Below are 22,682 nucleotides of genomic sequence, written 5' to 3'. Positions count from 1 at the left end.
TTCTGAAAATATGTTGTACTCATTGAATCTGAGTATAAAATCCATCCATCAATGTTTAAGACAAACGTTAAGAACAGTTGTGCTGCTTAATATTTTTGTGGAAACCGTAATACACTTAGAACCCGTCCACACAGAGACGCATTTAGCTGTATACATAAAAATTTTGTATTGTATCTGCGTTTCGCCCTGACAGATCTTGCATTTGGGATCCTGAAACTGCTATTTTTTGAAACCGGGTCCCAGAGTGGATAAATCTGAAAATGACACCTTTGCGTACTGCCAATTCATATATTATGTGAAACGATGATGTCACCACCCCATATCTCGACCCGAGTCAGACACCGCTACGTCATGTAACGGCAACAACAATAACAATGGTGGACTACATGCTTGTGTTCATGCTGCAGAAGCTACTGAGCCTATTAGCTTTACTAAAGCAAAATCAAAAATTACTAAAGCAAAAATGTTTGTTTACAGTGTGCAAGGTTTATGGGCGTGATCCAAGTCTTCTTCCATTTTTAGTATATCTCTTTGGCAGAATTACAGCACCACACACTGGTCTGGCATGTATACTACATAGTTTTGAGTCTGTTTCAGTGGTTTCGTGTACGCAACTATTTCTTGAGACAATGCCATGTTCACAGATTTTTTTTTTCAAGAACGAAGAAAAAAAAAAGATTGGATAGGGAAAGCACTGGCTTATTATGGGCTTGGCCTTAATGTTAATTTTCCTAATGTAAATATTCACTAAAAGATTATTTGGGATGACCATCAATTGTTTACAAAAACTTTTCCAGAGAGAATGCAGTATTTCAAGAAGAATACAGTTCCTTATTTTGCAGTTTCTGACTCAGTAGGTGCTTGTCAAAAAGAGTACAAAAAGTTATTGAAACTTAGAATGAAACGACCCCATTCTTGTCTTTTTAATGTCTGTTCACTTTAATCTTCCTAGCTGTCTGGACTGTCTGTGTGCTTTAAAGAGAACGAAGGCAGGGTTAGGTGGAGGTTATTGACAGACAACTAAAAAAAAAAACAAATCATTATATAAAAAAAAAAAAAAGAAGCAAATTGATCTAGTGAGGTCTGAGTGAGCGGAAACAGATGTAAGAGAGGTAGTGCAGTTACTCAGATATTAAAACTTTGCCCCCACCCCTGCTGTTTCCCCATGTTGTTTTCAGCATTAGAACGGCACTAATCCTCTGCGTTACTGCTGACAACAAACTCATCACTTATGACAACAGCACCCCATTCCAGTAAATTCATTCCAGCGACGTATGACCTCTGACTGCTGTGACTGAGTGACTTGGGGAGCCGGTGGCAACATGAGCATCATCCTCTAAAAGGATTATATTTAGAACTCAGAGCTGTTGCACGTACTGTACACTTCTCTGGGCACTGCAGCCTGAACAACACATAAACAACCAGGAGCCTCTCACAGACTCTGCTTTCAAGAGCTGGCCCACATCCCCATCCTCTCTCTCTTTCTCTCTCTCTCTCTCTCTCTCTCTCTTAATCTGCCATCAAATGCCTGGTTGGTCTGATGATGACTAAAATGAAAAAGAAAGTCATCTCCATATGCTTCACATGCTATGTACTGTAAACAGAAGCTCCTCAAATTGGTCTGTTCTCCACAGCCTTTCTCCAGATGGACACAGTAGGGAGGACAGGGAAAGGCTAGTGATGATGACACTGTGTTTCTGGGTTGATACTGCAGTGGGACTCTTCCAATTTCAGCAACAGGTAACCACTAATTAGTGTTGTCTCCCTATGTGTTTACCCAGATGCTCCTTTTGTTTGTCACGTGATAATATGAACAAATACAAGATAATGAACAAAATAAAGGTCAGATTGCATGCATTTAGGAATATTGCTATGGATGGGAATCTTGTAATTGAATTATTCCATTATTTGTAACAGTTCTGGTTCCCTAAAATTACAATTAAGAATTTTTAGCTATATATATTAAGTGATGAGATGGTTTTATATATATATATATATATAAAAACCATCTCATGGTATATATATATATATATATATATATATATATAACCATCTGTGTGTGTGTGTGTGTGTGTGTGTAATGTTTTGTCATTCACTAAAAAAGATCTGGGCCTGTATTCACAAAACATCTTAAGGCTAAAAGTAGCTCATAACTCGCCGATAGGAGAAAAAAAACTTAAAAATAACGGCCGTGTCAATCCTAAATTTAGGACTCCTAAATTTTTGCTCTAAGAGTATTTCACAAAGTGTTTTAGCTCTAAAACTAGCTCCTAAATCATGAAAGGTTGGGAGTAGTAAAGAGGACTCCTAAGTCACTAAAATCAAACCACAAACTATTCTAAAATGGCTGTTGGCGGCAATCTGAATGTAAACATTTTAGAAACATTTGATGATAATGACCTTTTAAAAACGTTTCGCCTTTAGTTTTGGAGGTTATCCCAATTCTAAATTTTCCTTTGATTATATCCTTGTTTTCATTAACCAGTTAGGCAAGAAGTAACAGGTGTTCTTGCATCCAGTTTTTTATTATTATTATTATTATTATTTTACATTTGAATGCATTACTATCAGCCATGATTATTCTACTCTGTAAATTAAAAGGCTGTTTACATGCATATTCACTAATTGTTTACGAGAAGCATTGTTTAATTAGTGACTCTTAGCCTGCATCTTAAAATATTTATTTGAATGTTGCAACATTTTTATTTTTAAACCTTTATTTGAATATGAGACCCCTCCCCTATCAGCCAATCACTGTGTGCATAGTTAGAAAGCCCGCTGACATCATCCATAGCAATGAGGTCAACCCCACCCTTACTCTTAGCTTAAGACTTCTCTCTATTCCTTCGTAAAAGTTTGTCTCAGCACCTTTGTGAACAGGTTTTAAGAAAAAATTCTTAAAATCGCTAAAATCTTTTACTGCTATTTAGGAGAACTCTTAGTGGTAAGATAAAATATTTTGTGAATGCGGGACCTGGTACATAAGTGTCATTAGTTGTGGAATCGGAAAACTGGTTGCATTGTCTGTTTCATGCAGTAGCTGTGTTATGGTGCCTTTAAATAAATATTGATTATTGATTGATTAGATTATTTGGTAATAATATAGTACCAGTATTGATTGATTGACTGACTTATTGACTGATTGATTGATACTCAACACTAATTGTTACTCTTTGAAGTACTCTGCCAAATAGGAGGGAACGATTGCTTGGTGGGATGCACAGAGAGCAATGTGAGCAATATTATAATGAACCAAGAGAAAGAATGTCAGGGAAAAGGACAATGAGGAGAGAGAGAAAGTAAGAGAGAGGGAGACTGAATGACGCTGATACGAGGCTTTGAAGGGGGACCCGCTGATTTAGTTTCTCCATGCTGAGAACAAATGGTAGTAATCTGAGCCTCTCCAGTGCAAATAAATACCATGATGTGTCCTTTCTCTAAAGAGAGAAAGAGAGAAAGGAAAAAGAAAGAACACAAGAGACAGCACGGAACGACTAAACAAATGGCAAATTATGGTTTCCCTAATCATTTAAAAGAGTCTCTGTCAACAGGACACCTTGTTCTTGGCACATATGTCCTAGTAAAGCACTTCTGAGGCATCGCTTCATTAATAAGCAGCTTTCACATTCTGCATCTGAGAGTCATCATGTCATCTCGCAGCATGCAGCCCCCTTTTAAGTGTCCATAAAGCACTTAAAGATGCTCCCATGATGCTGCACACAGCAACAAGCTACATTCAAACTCCGCTGCTTGCATGGATTTATGATGGCATAGGTGAAAATGAATCTAGTGTATTTTGACATTAAGACAGAGAGGGGGTGGGCGTAGTGTTCATAATGTGTCCTAGAATCCACCTTTTTCCTCCTTGGTGCCTGTTATTTTGGATGATTAGGAAGCTTGCAGCAGGGTGCTAAGTCTCTCTTACTCCGAGCTTAAGCATGCTAAATTAAAGCAAGCTTAAAGCAGTGGTCTAGGTCTCTGTCTGGTCTGTTGAGGCAGAGATCCATACATTCTGTCCTAAGCTCAGCTTCTGTTCATATAATTATTAAGGATTCAGAGAGGCTGTCTTTTTCATATAAAATAGGGGAAATTATGTTCAGGTGATACGATTTAAAAAGTAAAGGTCCTTTATTGGCATCTATGGACAAAGCATTCTTCATAGTGGAAAAGGTTATTTTCATTTAATAAAATGTTCTTCACACTAAGAAATAAATCAATGGTTCTGTGATGGCATGGTCCACTACTGACTGTCTGTTCGAAAAAAATAAATAAAAAATAAAATAAAATGTCATGCAGGTTTAGAACAACATGAAGGTGAGTAAATGATGACATAAGTTTCATTTTTGGGTGACTTACCCTTCAAGAAGCGTTTTTCCCTACTGCGCTCTCACTCTTATTCTCTCTCTATCTCTCTCTGTCTCTGTCTCTCTCTCTCTCTCAGCGAATTCTGTGCTGGCGAGTGAGAGGGTTACATTACCACAGTGACCTCTGTTTCCTGTTTTTTGCAGATTCAGATATTCCTGATGGATGAAACATGAGTGTGGATGAGTCTTAATGGCAGGTACTCATGACAGCACTGCAGTTATACAAAATATTCCATACAATACTGATCTAAACCTAAAACTGACATACACTTGTGAATCTGGAATTATGAAAATTACACAAACCAAAACATGCACACTTTCCCTGATCAGCATCTTATGATATCAAAAAGAATGATGCAAACTTGATTTACAATTTAAATCTGCCCGTGTCACAGTAGGAAAGGGATGGTGTCGTACTCAACCTTGTTCAATTTAACATAACAAAAGAAGTAAGAGCCATTCTCAAGACAGAACATGAAACCATCTAACGGCAACGTGTGACACATCACAATTATTAGCTTTCCTCTAATATTATGTAGCAGCACATAATATGAAGACATATACACAAGCACATCTTTCTCTCTCTCTCTCTCTCTCTCTCTCTCTCTCTCTCTCCTGCCTCTGCCCATATACCAAATGTACTATAGTGAAATTTGCAAAAGCAAGAAACTGGCTTTGAATTGTGCAGTCCTCTGAAGTAAATAAATTGCATTCTGTAAGGTTGTTGTTGAAATTTAGACTACTATTCAAAAGTTTTGGGGTTTTTCAAGAAATCAAAACTTTTATTCATGAAGGATCCATAGATCTAATGTGACAGTAAAGACTTGTAATTTCACAGAAGATTATTTAAAATAAATAATGTTCTTTGAAAGCACAACTGTTTTGATAAGAAGAAATGTTTCTTTAGCACCCAATTAGCATATTAGAATGGTTTCTGAAGAAACATGGAACACTGAAGTCTGGAGCAATGGCCGTTGGAAATTCAGCTTTGCCATCACAGAAATATTTTATTTTTTAAACTAAAATAGAAAACAGTTATTTACATTATGCATTTTATGATAATTATTTCACATTTTTACTGTACATTTTAATCAAATAAATGCAGCATTGGTAAGCATAAGATAATACTTTCAAATACAAAAAAAAAAAAAAAAAGTCTTACCAACCCCAAGTAAATAATGAGGTACGTTTATGTCAGGGAAAATGTTGTAAGTTTACGTCAAGAAACATTGTGTAAGTAAAACTTCTGCACTTAAGTCTTCAAAGATGGAGCCGTAGGTGTTTCTCCATTGCAAATGAAATTACATTTTGATCTATTGACATAAACTGTTATATTGTGAGCAGATTTGTGAATAGGTCAAAAAGACTTTCAGAGTCTTTTCTACATTTTCTTATTATAACTAGGAGGGCCAAGGACTGGATGGAAGGACTTATTTAAGTGTAGCAGCACAATTATCAAGGCAAGAGTGTTGGAAAGCAAGAGTATAATTTTTTAGAATTAAATTAGACTCAGAATGTAACTGTAGAAATCTTGTTTTTTTTTTAAAACTTCATTGTACGTTACCAATAAACTGTTTTTTATGTCCGTTCTGTGTAGTTATACACAGATCTATTTGAACTTGGAAGACCCTACCATTTCTGAACTAAGTTACAGGTCACTCAATGAAAGCAGACAGATTTGGGAAAAAAAGAAGAAGAAAAAAAATGAATATTATAGCCTCTTTGGTTTCAGTGGTGGGAAAATAGCATGGAGAATATGGGAAAAGTCAGAGTGCCATCAGCTGTTGCTTTAAATTACATTACAGGTTACATCTACCGTGCTACATGCATTAATATCACATTGCTTGCTCCTGAATTAGAATTGCTGTTACCCTGGCATAGCTTTCTTACTCTCGAGACTGGCCAGCAGCAGAAGCAGCCTCCCAGAGATCATAAATATCTCATTGTGCTTTCTGCTAAATACTGTGCAACAGCACAAGAGAAGTGAGATTTTAGATGGCATCAGCCAGCTGACAAGGGAACCTGAAGAGACCTTGGTCCAGTCACCGTTACAACGTCACGATTCCCCACGATTATAAGACAAGAAAACAGGCTTCTGACTGGTTATGTGCTTTTCTGTTTCTCTTACTGAAGGTGACACAGTTGTCTAACTCTGAATACTACCTCTCAGTCGAGTCAATCTCAGACCCCCAACCGAATGTGGTATTTACACTTACATTTACTGAGTGATCGTGATCTAGGTTATTTAGCTGTCTATACTTATACTATATCCATTATAAATAAATGATCGTGCATTTCTCTATCTTTGTCAAAACACTAATTTATGAACAATTATTCACATATTTACACTTACGTAACATTATTTATTTGCATCCATGTAAAGTGTGTGCATGTTTGTGTTAGCCATTTATTATTAAAAATAAAGTGAAAACTAACATTGTAAAATGTGTTTTATTCCTGTGATGGCAAAGCTGAATTTTCGGCAGACATCGCTGTAGTCAGTGTCACATAAACCTTCAGAAATCATTCTAATATGCTGATTTGATCCTCAAAAGGCATTTCTTTTTATTATCAATTGTGGAAACAGTGCTGCTTAATATTTTTGTCGAAATGTAATACTTTTTTTTTTTTTTTTTTACTTTATTGATGTGAAATAGAAAATACAAATGTTATTAATGTCTTTACTGTCACATTTAATTAATTCAATGCATCCTTGCTAAATAAAATACATTAATTTTCTTTCAAAAGAATCGAATTGTACAGTTTTTATAATATAAAAATCATTACATTATGTCTATGGAATGTATCTATAAAACATGAAAATCCTGTGTGTGTGTGTGTGTGTGTGTGTGTGTGTGTACAAACACCTTTACATCCATTAGAGAAATATTCAAATATATGCACTCTGAGCTCATCATGTGTGTTTGTTTGTGGACATACATACCAAGATGGAGTGTATTCAGCAAAAGCATTATGCTGTGTAAAGGTTTGGATTGTGACACGAAAGGTAAATACTGGCGCTAATCTTGTTGTCAAGGACAAGCAGCTGACCGTCTATACAAAAATACAAAAATGAGGAGAGCAATATGATGGAATGTACAGGAAAAGGAAATCAGAAACATCAGCCATTCTGCATGGTTTAACAATAGAAATCTGACTCTTATAAGGTATATTGGCAAATGTTGTCAAAGTACTTGACTGATGAGCATCTTCCTACAACAGAAGGACAGATTACTGTTCAGTCCCTCTCTCTTTCTGATACTCTTACTTTCTCTCTATTTCTCCCTCTCAATCTCATATACTTTCTCATCTTATTTTTCAACCACATTGAGCACTCTTGCATTCTCTTTCTCATCATCATCTCTTGAGCATCAATACATCAATAACAGCAAAACCCTAATTTCAATAATGCCATGCCTTTCTCTCTCTCTCTCTCTCTCTCTTAGTTTCTCTCTTCCATGTTGGTGAAGTGCTAATGGGAGTGTAAGGGTGAACAAGTGCTACATTATTGGCAGACAGGCAGCTGGGAGGGAGGGCTGTTTTAGGATTCAGCCAGAGAAGCACTCTGCTGCACAAGCCTGGGACTCCAGGGCGAATTCTGGTTTAGTGGTCAGATATGGTGACACATCCTTCAGTTCCATGTGAATAAATATGTTTGTATTTGTCTTGCAGCACACATCTTAAAGTATTAGAATATGGATCTACAAAGATCTTGCTAATGTCTGCTAAAAATGAAAATTACCCCATGATTTACTCACCCTCAAGCCATCATAGGTGTATATGACTTTCTTATTTCAGACAAATACAATCTGAGTAATATTAAAAAATGTCCTGGCTCTTCCATATTCCTTTATAATGACAGTGAATGGTCATCGAGATTTTGAGGCAAAATAAAGTGCATCCATCCATCATAAAAAGTACTCCACACGGCTCAGGGGGTTAATAAAGGCCCCCTGGAGTGAATCGATGTGTTTGTGTAAGACAAATATCCATATTTAAAACTTTATCATTAACAGAGGAGAGAAAAAATAAAACAACGATCATGAATCAGAAGTACAAAATGAGGATTTGTATATATTAAACGATTTTTGATATAAGCCAAGTTTTCCTTTGCTTTAAACAAAACTTGGTTATCGTGAGACTAGCATATTCTCACTGGAGATTATGCTATGACTACGTCCAACGTCATCGACTGGTACGCCACTCTCTCGTGAATACACGTTCAACAGTTATAGCAGAGGCTAGAGATTAAGGTTTATAAAGTTTTACATATGGATATTTTTCTTACACAAATCTATTCACTGCAGAAGGCCTTTATTAACCCCCGGAGCCATGTGGAGAACTTTTTTATGATGGATGGATGGATGGATGCTGTTTATTTGGCTTCAAAATCGTGACCCTCATTCACTGCCATAATAAAGCTTGGAAGAGCAAGGGCATTTTTTAATATAACTCCGACTGTATTTGTCTGAAAGAAGAAAGTCATATACAGCTAGGATGGGTTGAGGGTGAATAAATCATGAGATAATTTTCATTTTTGGGTAAACTACCCCATTAATGACCTTTACATAGAAGTCATACTACTAATACTTATAATAATACTTGTTGTTGTTGTTGTTGTTATTATCATTATTATTATTGGTCAGTATATCAGCTGATATTTGGCTATTTTTTTTATTTAGATTTTATTTAGCTCTCTAGATATCCAAACCAAAGCCAACAGACACCTGCACATCTTATTTCCCAAAACAGTATCCCTGCTTATGCAGAATCTCTCACTGAACACTAATAAAAACCACTATAATTTTCTTCATATTTATAGAATAAGAGCTGAAAAGGCTGAAGACTGAACCCTTGCTTCCTGCAATCCTGTGAAGTATGGGCTAAAGGAGGTGTGCCGATATTTAGTTTTCATTGTATTCCAGTTTATTATTGTATGTTTTGGAACATACTGTAATAGGGGTTTGTGCTCTAATATGGTCATTAGCTGGTGCTAGCAGGACAGTTGACCATGTCCCAAAAATCAGACCAAAACAGTTACTTGATCTGGATTTTCCAACAGGGAGGAGAAGAAACGCACCTCGATGGTTTTATTACCAGAGGCAAATGATGGGACAGAGAGAGATTAAGGGTGACTGCCTAATCTGAGCTATCAGACTTTCATATTAAAATGAAATACTTCTGGTCATGACGCGACGCCTGCTACTTTAATGGTCGCGTGTTGCTCTCGCAGAGTAAACTGCAGAAATCGCCGAAGCGCTTGTTTTTTTTCTTTCTTCAGTGATTTGCTTTGCACGTCTGCTGGTACGGTTTTCCTCTTATTGGTCGAGCCGTATGCTGATTTGAGAGACAGAGACGGTTAGTTTGCTCCCAAACCCTGTCAGTCTGTCAGTGGTCTGGAAATGCCAAAGCGCCTCCTCGCTGCTCGCGAGCTCACTCACAAAGCAGAGGGTTCCGGTGGCGCGAGCTGGAACGATCCACCGATGCCGATGCCGCTTCTTCGCTTAAGTGCTTAACTGCTCCTTAAAAACGTCGAGGGAATCTCTTGTCCTCAGACGTTGTTTTTTTTTTTTTTTTTTTTTTTTTTTTTTAGTATTATTTTTTTCTTTTTTTTTTTTTCTTTGGTTTGCGGATTTAGACACAGGATTGTTTTGTGATGGGTGGTGGAAACGAATCGCGGATTTTTTCTCTTTTTATAGACACCAAAGTGAGCAGATTTCCTACTGTTGATAAGTTTGATCTTGATAGGAAGCAAACGGAGGAACAGAGGATTCTTTAGGAGCAAAGGATACTTACTCGAGAGAATAATACTTTTCACACACAGTTTTCCCAACAGAGAGTGGGTTTTGGTCCGCAGCATTGGATTTTACATTTTGTTTGACTGACGCAGCATCGTTTTGGAGTATCTTATTCGGAGATTTCAGTCCTTTTATTCTACATTTCGGGGAAGAAACTACATCTTATAAAGAAGAAACCCGGATGAGACGAAGGTATGGAGATGCCAATGAAATAAAACCTGTATCCCCAGGTCAAATGACCGCTACCATCTGTTCTCCAATCTGACCACCCTGTTTATGACATGGAAAAACGGGGACTCCACAGCGTCCTTTATTATTTCATTCTGAATGCGCCCCTGCTATTCTGTGTAAATGGTGAGTAAACTTGAATAGATTTTACTCTCTCCCATGTTGCGTATTTATTCGGTCTGTTAGAATTCTGTTTTTATTTATTTATTTTCTGTTTTGTTTTTTTAAACTCATGTGAAATTACGGCATTGTACTTGATTAAGTTTCATTGTTTTTATGTATTTATTTATTATTATTATTATGCAATATCGTTGCATATTATGGAACCTGTTATTATATGCATATGGGTAGTAAACGTAATAAGTTGTTATGATTGCTTGTGGAGAATTGACAATATACTGTCATCTAAACCATAGGCTACTAAAGCCACATACAGTTCAAGACAACGCTTTTAAAACACCAACGATAGCTGTGTCATATTAAATATTATGTGCCTTAGTGAATCTATTTGATGAGTTTCTTTTAAACAAACTATCTGCTGTTGTGTTTTCTTCATAGCCACATTTACTGAAGTGCCCAAAGATGTGAGTGTCGGTGAGGGCGAGGACATAGAGATGCCGTGCGCTTTTCGAGCCATCGGAGTCTCGCCGTTCTCTCTGGAGATTCAGTGGTGGTACCTCAAGGAAGCGGCCCCTAAAGAGCTCGCCCACGAACTGCAGATTAGCGCTCCGGCCAACAGAGCCAAGGTAAAGGGCGCTTTCTTTGTTCTCTTTCGTTCATTTTGTGATGTGGCAGGGTTTCACGTGTCCAGATGACTCTAGTTGGATCCCTTGTGATAAGCGTTTCTCAATTAAACGCACTGAGGCGATTAATTATTAATTCATGCCGTTGAATCAAGTTGGGTTGTGTGTCTGTGGGTGGGCATTCAAAAAAAGAATAGGAGTGTGACGTCATGCTTAATTATACAAAAATAAATAAATAATAAATAATTAGCTGGTACAAGGTGTTTACCAAGCCTCGAGATGGTTTCTTGTACAAGAAACAATATCATAAATTTCAATTGCTGACTGACAAACATAATCAAAAATAAAGTCTACCTGTGCATCTCAGCTTTTGTCGATGGACCTGAAGTTCTCCTATATTGAAAGTGACATATGAAACACTAGATGTAAGTTGAAACAGTAATACGAATCCTGTCACATAGCAATATGAAAGAGACCGCAAAACAGCATCAAAGCAAACTGTTGCTGTCCATGGTGCTACTGCCAGTGAATGGCCCTCTCGTTTATTATTAATTGTAAGGTTTTCCAAGCGTCAGTTAAAGTTGCACATTGATATTGTGACACGGGCAGCCTAATTAAACTACTCCTGCTGGCTCCTCATGTTGTTTTGATGTGATCTATTACAGGTTGCCCACCGGGACGCTACGAAAATAAGCGTGAGTATTACAATCCGTATTTACACTAACCGTATTTTTTATTCATAACATTTTGTGATGTTTAGTAGAATCAGAATCTCGCTTGACGAAAGAAAACGAAAATATTTACGTATGAAAGTAATTAGGCTAATAATTAATAAAAAAAAAACGCTATTGTGACATTTATTCCTCTGAAATCCTCAAAGTGTGTGTACTAAACTAGAGACAATGAGCACAACAATCTGTTGATATGACTAGAGATTCAGCTGAGCCTGAAAAATAAAGGCTTCTCTAAATTTGTTTTCAAAACTTTAGGGGGAAACGTGCTTGCGTTTTCATAAAGGTCAAATAAATAAATAACTTTGTATACACATCTGACGTAGCCTATTTGCTGTTGCCTGCAGTCTAACGTTGTGACATTTCAGCTAGTAGGCCTAATAAAACTTGTAAAAAAAACTTTCAGTAACTGCTATGTATTATAATGGTTTTCAGATGGGTCAACTATTAAAATAATAATAACCATAAAAATAATAAAACTAGTTTTGATAAGACTATAGCCCGCGTGTGAGATGTGAACCAGTAATAAAGTAATAAACATTATCAGAAGGCTAAATGAAGCGTTCGAAACTGTTCCTAATGCAGCGTTCTCGGGCGTACTGTTGCTATGGTTACCTCCCGAGCGAACGCGAATTCGAAAAGATCTATTTGGCTAACGTTACAGATGAAAATATAAAACTAATTTGCTTACTAGAAGTAGCAACTTGCACATTATGGGCTAATGTGTGGAATTTAGCCTCTAAAATGTAGGCTACTTTTGTAAGACTCACCAACTAACCAGCCGCACGCCCGATATTTCGGTCAAGCTTTGCTTAGTAGTAAATAATACGAATAGCAATGGATATAATAAGACTGGGCTGCAAAAACTACATGTCCACAAAACCTGTTGTGACGTGATATTTATGTCTCTTCGTGAGCAGACGGTGAGGGTCCAGGGCAACGCTATTTCCCACAAGCTCAGCCTATCGGGTGTGCGGAAGGAGGACGAGGGAGTGTATGAGTGTCGGGTTTTGGACTTGTACTCTGATGAGACTCAGGAATACAAGGTGCAGGCCACTCTGCGCGTGACACCGCGCGAGGGAATGCTGGCCGAGGAGGCCGTGTCTCACATCCAGAACCGATGGCCACTGAGGAACAGCAACGCAGCGACGGGTGGACGGGCCACTTCTGAGCCTGGCCAGGGTCAGGGGAAACCCCGCGTGCATCCGCCGGTTGGAATAGGACCCGCTCCTCCTTCAACGACTACCACGGGCTCTGCAGTCAAGTCGTCAGCTTCGCCTCGGCCGGGCAATTCATCTATCCTGAGACAACAGCACGGATCCGGTGAGTGACAGTGCAACAGCGACACCGAGCGGTCTAGAGGGGAACAATAATCAGGCGTTCAGCATTTGATTGTGTATTTATTTATTTAATGGAATTAATGTTTGAAGACAGGACGTAGCTGAATACGTCTGAAAACATTCTTGGTGTGTAGCCTACTATAGCATGTGGCTCATATTGAAATGATGTTTATGTTTATTTAATACTTAGGCATTTAATTTTGATATTATCCTTATAATATGAGTAAGCATATTTTGTTTTTGAAATACCTTCCAACAGAGAGGTGTCTGTGTTTTCAAAATGTATGTGTGTGTGTTTGTGTAATGGCAGTAGGCCATTAATTTGTGTTGCTCTGCCCCTAAACCTCACCCAGGTTTAATTTCACTACGCCCATTCATTTAGTATGTTTATTAGACTGTTTTTCGCATGTGGACCATAGGCTGGCCTCCACAATGTAGACAATTTCAGATTTTATTATTCCCGTGGGGATATTTGGAGTAGGCAAAACCTGTAGGCACATTGCTTTTCTATCATGGTGGGACGTTCCATTGACTTTTTTTGTTTTTATAGTGAGCTAACATTTTATTTCTCTTAGTCCTTAGCCTTACACTCTTTGCATTTATAGATTTTCATTAAGGCATTATTTATTATGTTTATTAAGCTGTTTTCCTCTTGGGCACAGTTGACTGCACCTCTCAGGATTGGTGATTTCAGGATGTTCTATCACGGTGGGGACATTTGGTCGCCACACTATAGGCTGTTGTTGTGACCCATGTGCATACTATTCAGTGAAGCACATCTCAGAATAATCACGATTGCTGGAAGGTTAAATTTGTCACCGTGCCATATCAAATCTCTGTCTGCTCAGTAGGCAGTTGAAAATTGTGTGTTTTCTTTGTGTGATGTTTTATTTATCATGCACTCTATGCTGTGTAAGTGAAAATGCAAGAGTGAAAAAAGCTGTTGGTGACACCATGTCTGTCTTAAGCAGGAAGTGCCATTGCGATCTGTCCAGCCTCAGTGCAGAGTCTCGACCCTTCTTGTCTCTTTATGACCATGGTGCAATGTGACAGAAAGGTTATCAAGATATCACCTGGTCTCTTTAACTCTTGCCTCAAGGTCAGGGCCTCTATTTATTGGGGGCTTCATTGGGGATTTAGAGGGTTGGGTGTGTTCTGACTTGGGCTTCTGTCACTGCGGGAGTGATTCCTGAAGACAACAGAGGGCGATTACATGAAGTCTCTGTCTGAGCCAGAGGAGTTTGTTTGTGACAGGGATGCATTATCCTGCAGTGACTCCTAAACACTGTGGACTATAGACCGATACAGTGAGGTTTACAGTTATAGTGGAAGGTAACTACCCAGTGAAGTCTCATGAGAGACTCCTGTCAGCAGTATGTTCTTGGAATTCAATGGTGAGCAAGATAAGTTGTCATCCTATTCATCCTGTTTTAATGATGTAACATTTCATGTCTTCTTATGGGAAATTAAGTTAAATTTTAGGTTCTCATAACAATGCCTTTAAAGTGATATTTCAACCAAAAATATAAATCGTTATCATTTAATCACCCTCAAGTTCTTCCAAACCTGTAAGAGTTTCTTTTTCTTTTCTTTTCTTTTCTTTTCTTTTCTTTTCTTTTCTTTTCTTATGATGTGCACAAAACAAGATTTGTCAATATTTGATTTATATATATATATATATATATATATATATATATATATATATATATATATATATATATATATATATATATATAATAATTCATGCTTTTAAACAGGCTACAACAAAGTTCCCTGTGCAAACAAAATTAAATTGTCAAATGTTTATTTATTTATTTGTATTTTTTTGGAATGCAATTCTTTCTTGGTGAAGATGCTTAAGCAACAGGATGCATTTGATCCTATATAAAACTGTGGCACATGCTGGAAACTTTGGGACCATGACAACCATGTGTATATATACATCAGTGTTTGTGTGCGAGTGACTGTATTTGTGCCAACATGCTCAGCCAGTCTTATCTTTAGTGCAGCCAGACATGGAGGCAGCCATTTGGCGAGCATGTCGGACATTAAGAGGGCCAGTGCACTGATCCTCCACGGTATTGCATTCCAGGCTTTATTTCCCTCTCTCTCTATGTATTCTTCTGCCCCATGCTTTATTGTTCTCTCTTTAGATGAGGTTAAATTTTGGCTTGTCATACAAAATCATTAATTAACCCTATTATTATTATTATTATTAAAATTGTATATTTAGGTAATTTACCTTTGCTAGAAATACAAGCTAGGTTTTCAAATTTCCAGTGCTTCTCCCTCTTTTGACATTCATTGATCATTTGTGTAAGGTTTTAGACTATTTCTTTTATTTTCCTTAATTTATTTTATTTTTAATTTTTTTGTGGGCTACCTTTGCAATAATTATGATGGAGAGCCCGCATTACACTTCTGAATGTGAGAAGGGAGTTTTATGCCTGTCATTCACAGAGTCAGGCAAATTGATTCAAATGAACCAGCCAGCCAGCCCTAGTCCCTCTGTCATGAGTCAGTAAATGCTTTGGCACATTTAACGTTGACAGAAAGATCTCAAATTTATTTTGACTGTCTCTTTTTCACTTTTTGGTTAAGAGCTCTGTTTTTGTCATTGGAGTGAGAAGGTTAAAGAGTCATCTGCCACATTTGAAGGATTGCACCTTTCAGTTCTGACCACAGTAGCAGCTTTTGAGGAGAGAAAGAAAATTCACCCCTCGTTGCTCACGCTCTCTCTCTCTCTCTCTCTCTCTCTCTCTCTCTCTCTCTCTCTCTCTCTCTCTCTCTCTCTCTCTCTTTCTCTCTCTCTCTCTCTCTCTCACACACACACACACACACACACACACACACACACCTCCTCTTTTGGAAACATGCATCTGTCACTTTTCCACAATGTCATCTCATTGAGTGGCAGAAACAATTAAGGAATGCCATGGGCAGGAGCTGATAAGCTTGGCCTTCTGTACGCAGTCAGGTGCATCGAATAGCCTCTTGCTGCTTTTGCTTCTTTTATTTGTTATTTTTCCCAGCAGGACTGGGTGGCATGTCTGTCCTTACTGGAAAGAACAGATTAACTCATCATGCTATTGAAAATGGCCACAGATGCCCACCAAGCCCAAGAACAATAAGGTTACAAAAAATGCAGGTCTCTAAGGAATAGTTTCTGTTTGATCGCTCTTCTCATGAGAGCGTCAAGCATTAAAATGTGTGTTTTGTACACATGCTCTATAATTAAATGCCATAATGCTTGATGGAATAAGACATTGTCTCAGCATACAGTTTGTTTAATTAATTCAGAAGCTAATTTCATATAAATGACATTGCTCTTTGTGCTTGCCCTTAGGTTAAATTGATGTTAAAATTATTTTACAAAGATTTAGCAGGTTTGAATAATCAAATTACACAGCTTCATTTTAAGATTTACCCTTGAATTTGGCTAGTTACATCAGAAAGAGGGATTGGACAGGGGAGGGGGTGAAAATTGAGAAATTTAATAGGTAGATCATCCAAATTATTCAACCACATGTTGTTCCAAATCTGTAGGATTTAATTTTTTATTTTTATTTTTTTACTTTTTTTTTTTGGACCAAAGTCATTGTAGTTTTGTATTTTCACTTTCATTGCATTGACAGCTGGAAAAAAATATGTGTGTGTGTGTGTCACAGAAGAATGGAAGTCATGCAGCTTTCAAATGACATGAGGGTGAGCAAATGATGACAGTTTTCATCGTTTGGATGAACTATCCTTTTAGTTTTGAGAAAGACAAAAAGAAACAAAATGAAGACAAACAGAGAAAGAAAAAAAAGAGAAGAAGCACAAACTGGCTTATGCAATCTCTACCCACAAAGCATAATGCCACCTCTGGTGACCTGGTGCCCTTGATAGGTTTATATCACTCCAGCTGCACAGCTGTTTTAATCTAGTCTCTGTTTGTGTGTGAGTGTGTTTTCTCAGAACTCAGCGTTCCCTCTTGATCTAACGCTCTCAAACATCAATCAGGCTATTTTGCGTGCATGATAATTCCACAGAACACACGTGTGCCATTCCTGATTCAGTTTTACTTACTTTTCAAGCACAGTTTTTGCCTCCCACACATTTTGCAAACTTAAAACACCTGTTATCAAAATGCGTTCCCCCTTGAGAGCGAGCACAGGGGGTTGTGGTGGTGGGCTGATTGCATGCTTGAGGGGAGAAACCCAGTGTTTAGTGGTGCTGGACAGCTTTCACACTTACCTGATGAGTCTCATCCAGCTGCAGACCCACTTGCCGCAGACATGTTTTAACTGGAAATGTTTGTGCATTGTCACTGTGTGGGAAGCACTTCAGCACTCTTAGGCGAGTGTTAATTGTTTCATCTAAGCTTCTGTCATGTTGGGACACTGTGTTTAGTTGTGTACCTGCTGACTTCACTAGGGAAATCAAGGGGAACATTGTCTCAGTCTAGTTTTTGTTTGGCTACATAACTCACATAGACAGCAAGAGAGAGAAAGAGAGAGAGATGAAGGTAAGCCGGAGCATAAAGCATTAGACCATGAATAATAGATATATGATAGCTGGCTAAAATCGGTGTAGAAAGAGGTTTAAAAATAGGAGGTGACAGAATAAATGGCCAATCTAGAGAAAAATAAGACAGCTTCACTACTCATTGTCAGCTGTTTCAATCAAAGACTGTTTTCACTAACCCCACCCATCACAACTCAGACAATCCCTACAGAGTTAAATAGCAAGTTACTTCTATTTACATCTGTATTGATAGCATGTAACACTATTGCATGTAGTGTAAACGAGATGCTTTTAGCTGTTACACAATATTTGCATTATTTACTACTGTAAATTCCATCTTACTTAGTTTTATACTTGCATTGTGCACTAACCAGGTGTAACATGACTATATTCCATTGGAAGCAAATTGTCCATCCACACCAAATGCAAAAATGGTGATACAATGCAGTCGATCACAAAATAGCCAAATCAAGACACTTTGTGTCTTTTATCAGGCCCTGTTTCCACCTAAGTATTTTAGATGAACCAAACTCAAGTGGTCAGGTGGATGCATTGCTATTTCTATCTGGTCTCCTGTGACCAGATTTATTTCGTCGAGACACTCCCCTCTTATGTTGTGTCTTTGTGTAAATTCTATTGAATAAATGAACCCATGTTACGTGGCTTGTTTTGGCTGGCTTTGTCAGAACACGTTCCAGAAATGTTAAGGTGGGGTCACACTGGTGAAATTTTGTGGGCAAAAGAGGTCCATTGTCAATTGCCAATAGTATAGCGATCTGTGAAGCACAGCTCACACAGAAGTCGCTTTTAGACCAAGCAGTTTTCTGTCAGTAAGTGCTCCAGCTGAAAAGAGTAAAACTAAGAACACATCCATGTTTTAATGTTTAATAAACACATGGAGCGCTTCTTCATTTCAGTAAATTTATCGTATGGGTGTGGCCACCTGGAGCTATGTCACAGAAATAGTAACCAAGAACCTGACCGAAAGATATCACTCATCATAAGAACAAAAGCTCTATATTCCATCTGGTTAGATATAAATGTAAATAGCTGCTGCCAAAAAACATAGAGTATTTAAGCAGAAGCATATTGTTTGGGTGTCTTTTCATAAATGTAAAATGGCTAAAAATTATCAGTATGTATACTACTGAGTGTGTCGGCTTAGCCTCTTTTTCAGCCATTCAGCCTTAAATCAGCCTCTGCTCTTGTCCAGAAGGAACAAGTGTCACCTTCCGTGTCTTTTCCGTTATCTTTTTTTTTTTCTTTGATTCTTTTTTTCATAGGCTTACTGTATGTGAAGATATTATAATCACTGCCATTTTGGACCATGGTTTTGATATTATAACTCATTATAGATCCATCAGCATCTTAAGTACTTGAAACGAAAAATCATTTGCAGGTGTCATTGATTTACTACACCAGCCTCTGCATTCACAGGCATGCTGGGGCAGCCCAATATATGCCTGTAGCTTATAAAGCACATTTTCGACAATACATAGTCAATTGGATTTTGAGGTGTGTAGAGTGAGCTGCTGAAACTCTATTATCCCTCAGAGGGAGAGGAACATGGTCTCAGCTCAACAGATATGATCACACAGTAACCCTCTAATCCTTCATCTTTAGAGTCCATTGCTTCTGATCTCCCAGTGGGCCCTCAAGGGCCATTATAGCTCCGCTTAAGAACACCTGCTGAGATCAGAAGGGAGTGAAAACAACTGATAAAAGCAAAATGTGACATGTGACTTATTTTCAGAAATTCTGTAATGTAGCAAGAACACTGCAGTTATAATACTGAAGTTATTACCAATATAAAATGATTCAGAAGTGGGCTGCACGTACATCAGGATGATTTGCCCTCATTACAATAGCCATGTTCCCTGCATTGCATCAGGGGAAACTAATACAGAATGTCAGGTCATTTCTACTTGGCCCGAGGGCTGGACGGAAGTGAATATCGCTGTGAGCCAATACATTTAAGAACAGGGCCAGTTAAGAAAATGCAGCTTCTTACAGTGACTAGTCTACATAAAAAATTTAATCTCAAGGTTGTGGCAAGACCTGAGGCAGGATGCTTCATGTAGCATAAAGTTAAAAGAGTGAGAAAAGGAGCAATGGGAACAAATGACCCAGAAATGAATGTTAGAGACTAAATATCCTGCATGCAGTTAGTCTGCTGTGGACGTGCCTAAATTTGCATATATCTGAAATATTCGTAATATTCAATTCAGCAGAACTAAACGATTCAGATAACTTGCCCTTATTGGAGCAGCATGAATTATTAAACAAACAACATGGGTTTTTGTGGGGATACAATTTACCTTCCCATTTTCTACACACTGTATGAGAACCATAATCCCTCAAAGGTTATAAAATATTATTAAAAGTGGCACTGACCCTGATCACTGGGGTGTGTTCATTATATGTTGTTAAGCGAATAGACAGATTAACATTCTTTTCTAGAGGGTTAAATGAGGAAGAGGAGGAGATTACTGATGACATGTGAGTAATGAACTGGACACAGAAGCCCTCTGCGTCGATGCTGACTGTAATTATTTCCACAGCAGTCAGGGTCATGACTTTGCCATTTTAGCTGATTTGCACGTCTGTTAATGTTATCACTTACCATCGTTTAATCTAATCTCGTGTGTATCTATCATGTCCCTTGGTAAAAAAAAATTCTTTGCATGCAGAGTGACATTTTTAAGGAAGATTCTTGGAAGATCCTAAGGTTTCAGACCTACTATAGCTTCAAAATATCAGTTTTTAACTCTTTCCTCACCATTGATGTCATTCGTTATACCACGCTTCTCCGCCAGTGACAAGTTATTCCAGCAATCCATGTTTTCAATGATAGATCTGTGTAAAATAGAAGGAGTGGATGGAAGTTGGTTATGCTCAGGTAAGCTAACATGATATGACTGTGCAAGCTTTGAACGTGTTGATGGTAGCGATGGGAGTTTTTCAAAAGTTTGAATCAATTGAACAAATGAAAATGATTTACTGTTTTGAATCATTTAAAATATATATATATATTTTTTTTTTTGTTTGTTTGTTTGTTATATTTTTAGTAAAAACATGGTTAATCTTCGTAAGTGGATGTCTCAGTAATTCAGACAGAAAAGCTGAATGTTTCTTTGTGTCAAATCAAGAGTAAGCCCTGCTGTAATATTTGACTTTGCAGAAAGAGCATGAAATTGAATCACACCGATTTACAACCACCCTGCACCAAATCAGCCAACCATGCATGAGTACAACACCATCCTCTTCCCTCTACAATAATGATGATAGAAGAGAGGAAGCAAAATAAATGTGGCTTCTGCAGACATATGGACATGCTCCAGCCCACTGTAAGACATGCTTCTAGAGCTGGTGTGATGTTGTGCTAGCTAGCTGTTGCTGTCACGCCATGCTAATCTCTTCGGGAGAGTAAGAGTAAAGGAGCGCCGTGAGAAATGGCCATGGGAAAATCAGAACTGTAGAAAACAGACGGCCGTTTCACACTCTAAAAGTAATCCGCGCTGCAGCCCTGTTAAGCAATGAATCATTACCAGAGTTTATGTCTTGCGTACATGTCTATATTGGAGGGATTTGTGATCAAAATGTATCCTTCTTGCATTTTCTTGTTTGTGTAAGTGCGTTCTTGTCACAATCTGTTTCTGTATTCTGCTGTGGCGTTGTTGGCTAGCACTCAAAAGGCCCGTGGGCTGCTGTTTTGCTGTCAGTCACAGAGAGGAAATGTCATGAAGTTTCCACACAAGGTCATGTAGCTTACATTGAGAGGCTCTCCTCTCCATGTGTGCCTTTTTTTTAACATCTCCAGCAGAGCACACTGTGTTTTGCTATTGTAAATTGCTGTTCATAGCAGTTATTATGAAAGAGCCATCTGAAGGGCTTTAATAACGTGAAACATGACCCACATGCTGAATCAGATTTGGATGCAATACATTTCCTCAATTTCCTAAAAGCAATGAAAATGCTCCATTTTCCAAACTAATGCTAATGTTCTTGGTAAATGAATATTTGAAAAAACAAAAACTCATTTCTGTCTCTCTCTGCTGTCACTGTTTTTTTTTTGTGCAGGTTCTGGAGCCATTGCAACCACTGAGCCACTCCTTTACACCAGTCTGCTGGTCCTACATAAGCTCCTCCCCTTCCTGTTTGCCTACTAAAAGACCACAGCCAAACAACTCCCAATGATTTCACTTTATGTACCAAACGACAAAGGGAAAATATAACTACGTATATATAAATATATCTAAATATATCTACCATTATGGCACATCACAGAGAGGAATGGGATTTGATATCATATGGGAATATGGATATTGTGGAGAAAAAAAAAGACATCAGAATAATAAAGAGAAGGCCATGTTGTTGTTGTTGTTTTTTTTTTTGTTTTCTGGGACTTGTGTAGAAGATCTGTCTCAGATTTGGATGTAAAATGGATTCTATAAGAAGCATGATGAAAAACAACAAAAAATTAAAAAGGAGTCTATGTCAATTAGAGCTTCACAACTGTGTGGTACACATGACTGACATCCATAAACGCTGCATCCAATTTCCTTGCCTTTCGTTAAAACATGACTCTCTTAATTTATTATTATTGTTGTTTATTTTTTATATCTTTTTTTTTAGTATTTGTATTAGTATTATTATTTTTTTTTTTTTTCCAGTTCAATATTTTCATTTTTGTTGCCATAAACAACTTGGTATTTTGAGTTTGCATTGTTTTTTGTCATTTGCTTTTTGATAATTGAATCAACCTTTTTTTTTTTTTTTTGCTATTCTGCTGTCTCATTTTTTCATTTCATTATTTGTGAAAGAAGGCGCTCTCTAATGTCAGTTCTTTCTATAAGACTGTGTGTAATACTGTGTATTCAGTTCCCTCACATCTGACTTCTGAGTTCTCAAGCATTTTTGTTTCATAATGTATAAAAATGCAACATTATATATTTTGATCAAATAAGGCACA

At 37.7% G+C, this 22,682-nt stretch overlaps 1 protein-coding gene across 1 annotated transcript; it reads left to right on the top strand.

Annotated features, from left to right (window-relative positions):
• The first annotated feature begins 9,604 nt into the window (after window positions 1–9,604).
• LOC109091099 (V-set and transmembrane domain-containing protein 2B-like) lies at window positions 9,605–22,412 on the top strand. Its single transcript, XM_042760618.1, has 5 exons — window positions 9,605–10,516; window positions 10,949–11,136; window positions 11,799–11,828; window positions 12,785–13,187; window positions 21,791–22,412. Exons 1-5 carry the CDS (start codon window positions 10,444–10,446, stop codon window positions 21,877–21,879), a joined length of 783 nt encoding a protein of 260 aa, XP_042616552.1. The 5' UTR covers window positions 9,605–10,443; the 3' UTR covers window positions 21,880–22,412.
• Window positions 22,413–22,682: the final 270 nt, after the last annotated feature.

Source organism: Cyprinus carpio, chromosome A7 (genome assembly GCF_018340385.1).
Source record: "Cyprinus carpio isolate SPL01 chromosome A7, ASM1834038v1, whole genome shotgun sequence".
In the NCBI taxonomy this organism is placed as follows: Eukaryota; Metazoa; Chordata; class Actinopteri; order Cypriniformes; family Cyprinidae; genus Cyprinus; species Cyprinus carpio.
The sequence above is the reverse complement of the archived record's forward strand: the minus strand, read 5'-3'. Positions and strand labels throughout refer to the sequence as shown.

What these genes read in the sequence shown, in the direction of transcription:
- LOC109091099 (XM_042760618.1), top strand. Translation starts at nt 10,444, where the DNA reads ATGGAAAAACGGGGACTCCACAGCGTCCTTTATTATTTCATTCTGAAT. An exon ending in CCTGCTATTCTGTGTAAATG is followed by an intron (nt 10,517 to 10,948) that starts GTGAGTAAACTT and finishes TTTTCTTCATAG; the next exon opens with CCACATTTACTGAAGTGCCC. An exon ending in GAGACAACAGCACGGATCCG is followed by an intron (nt 13,188 to 21,790) that starts GTGAGTGACAGT and finishes TTTTTTGTGCAG; the next exon opens with GTTCTGGAGCCATTGCAACC.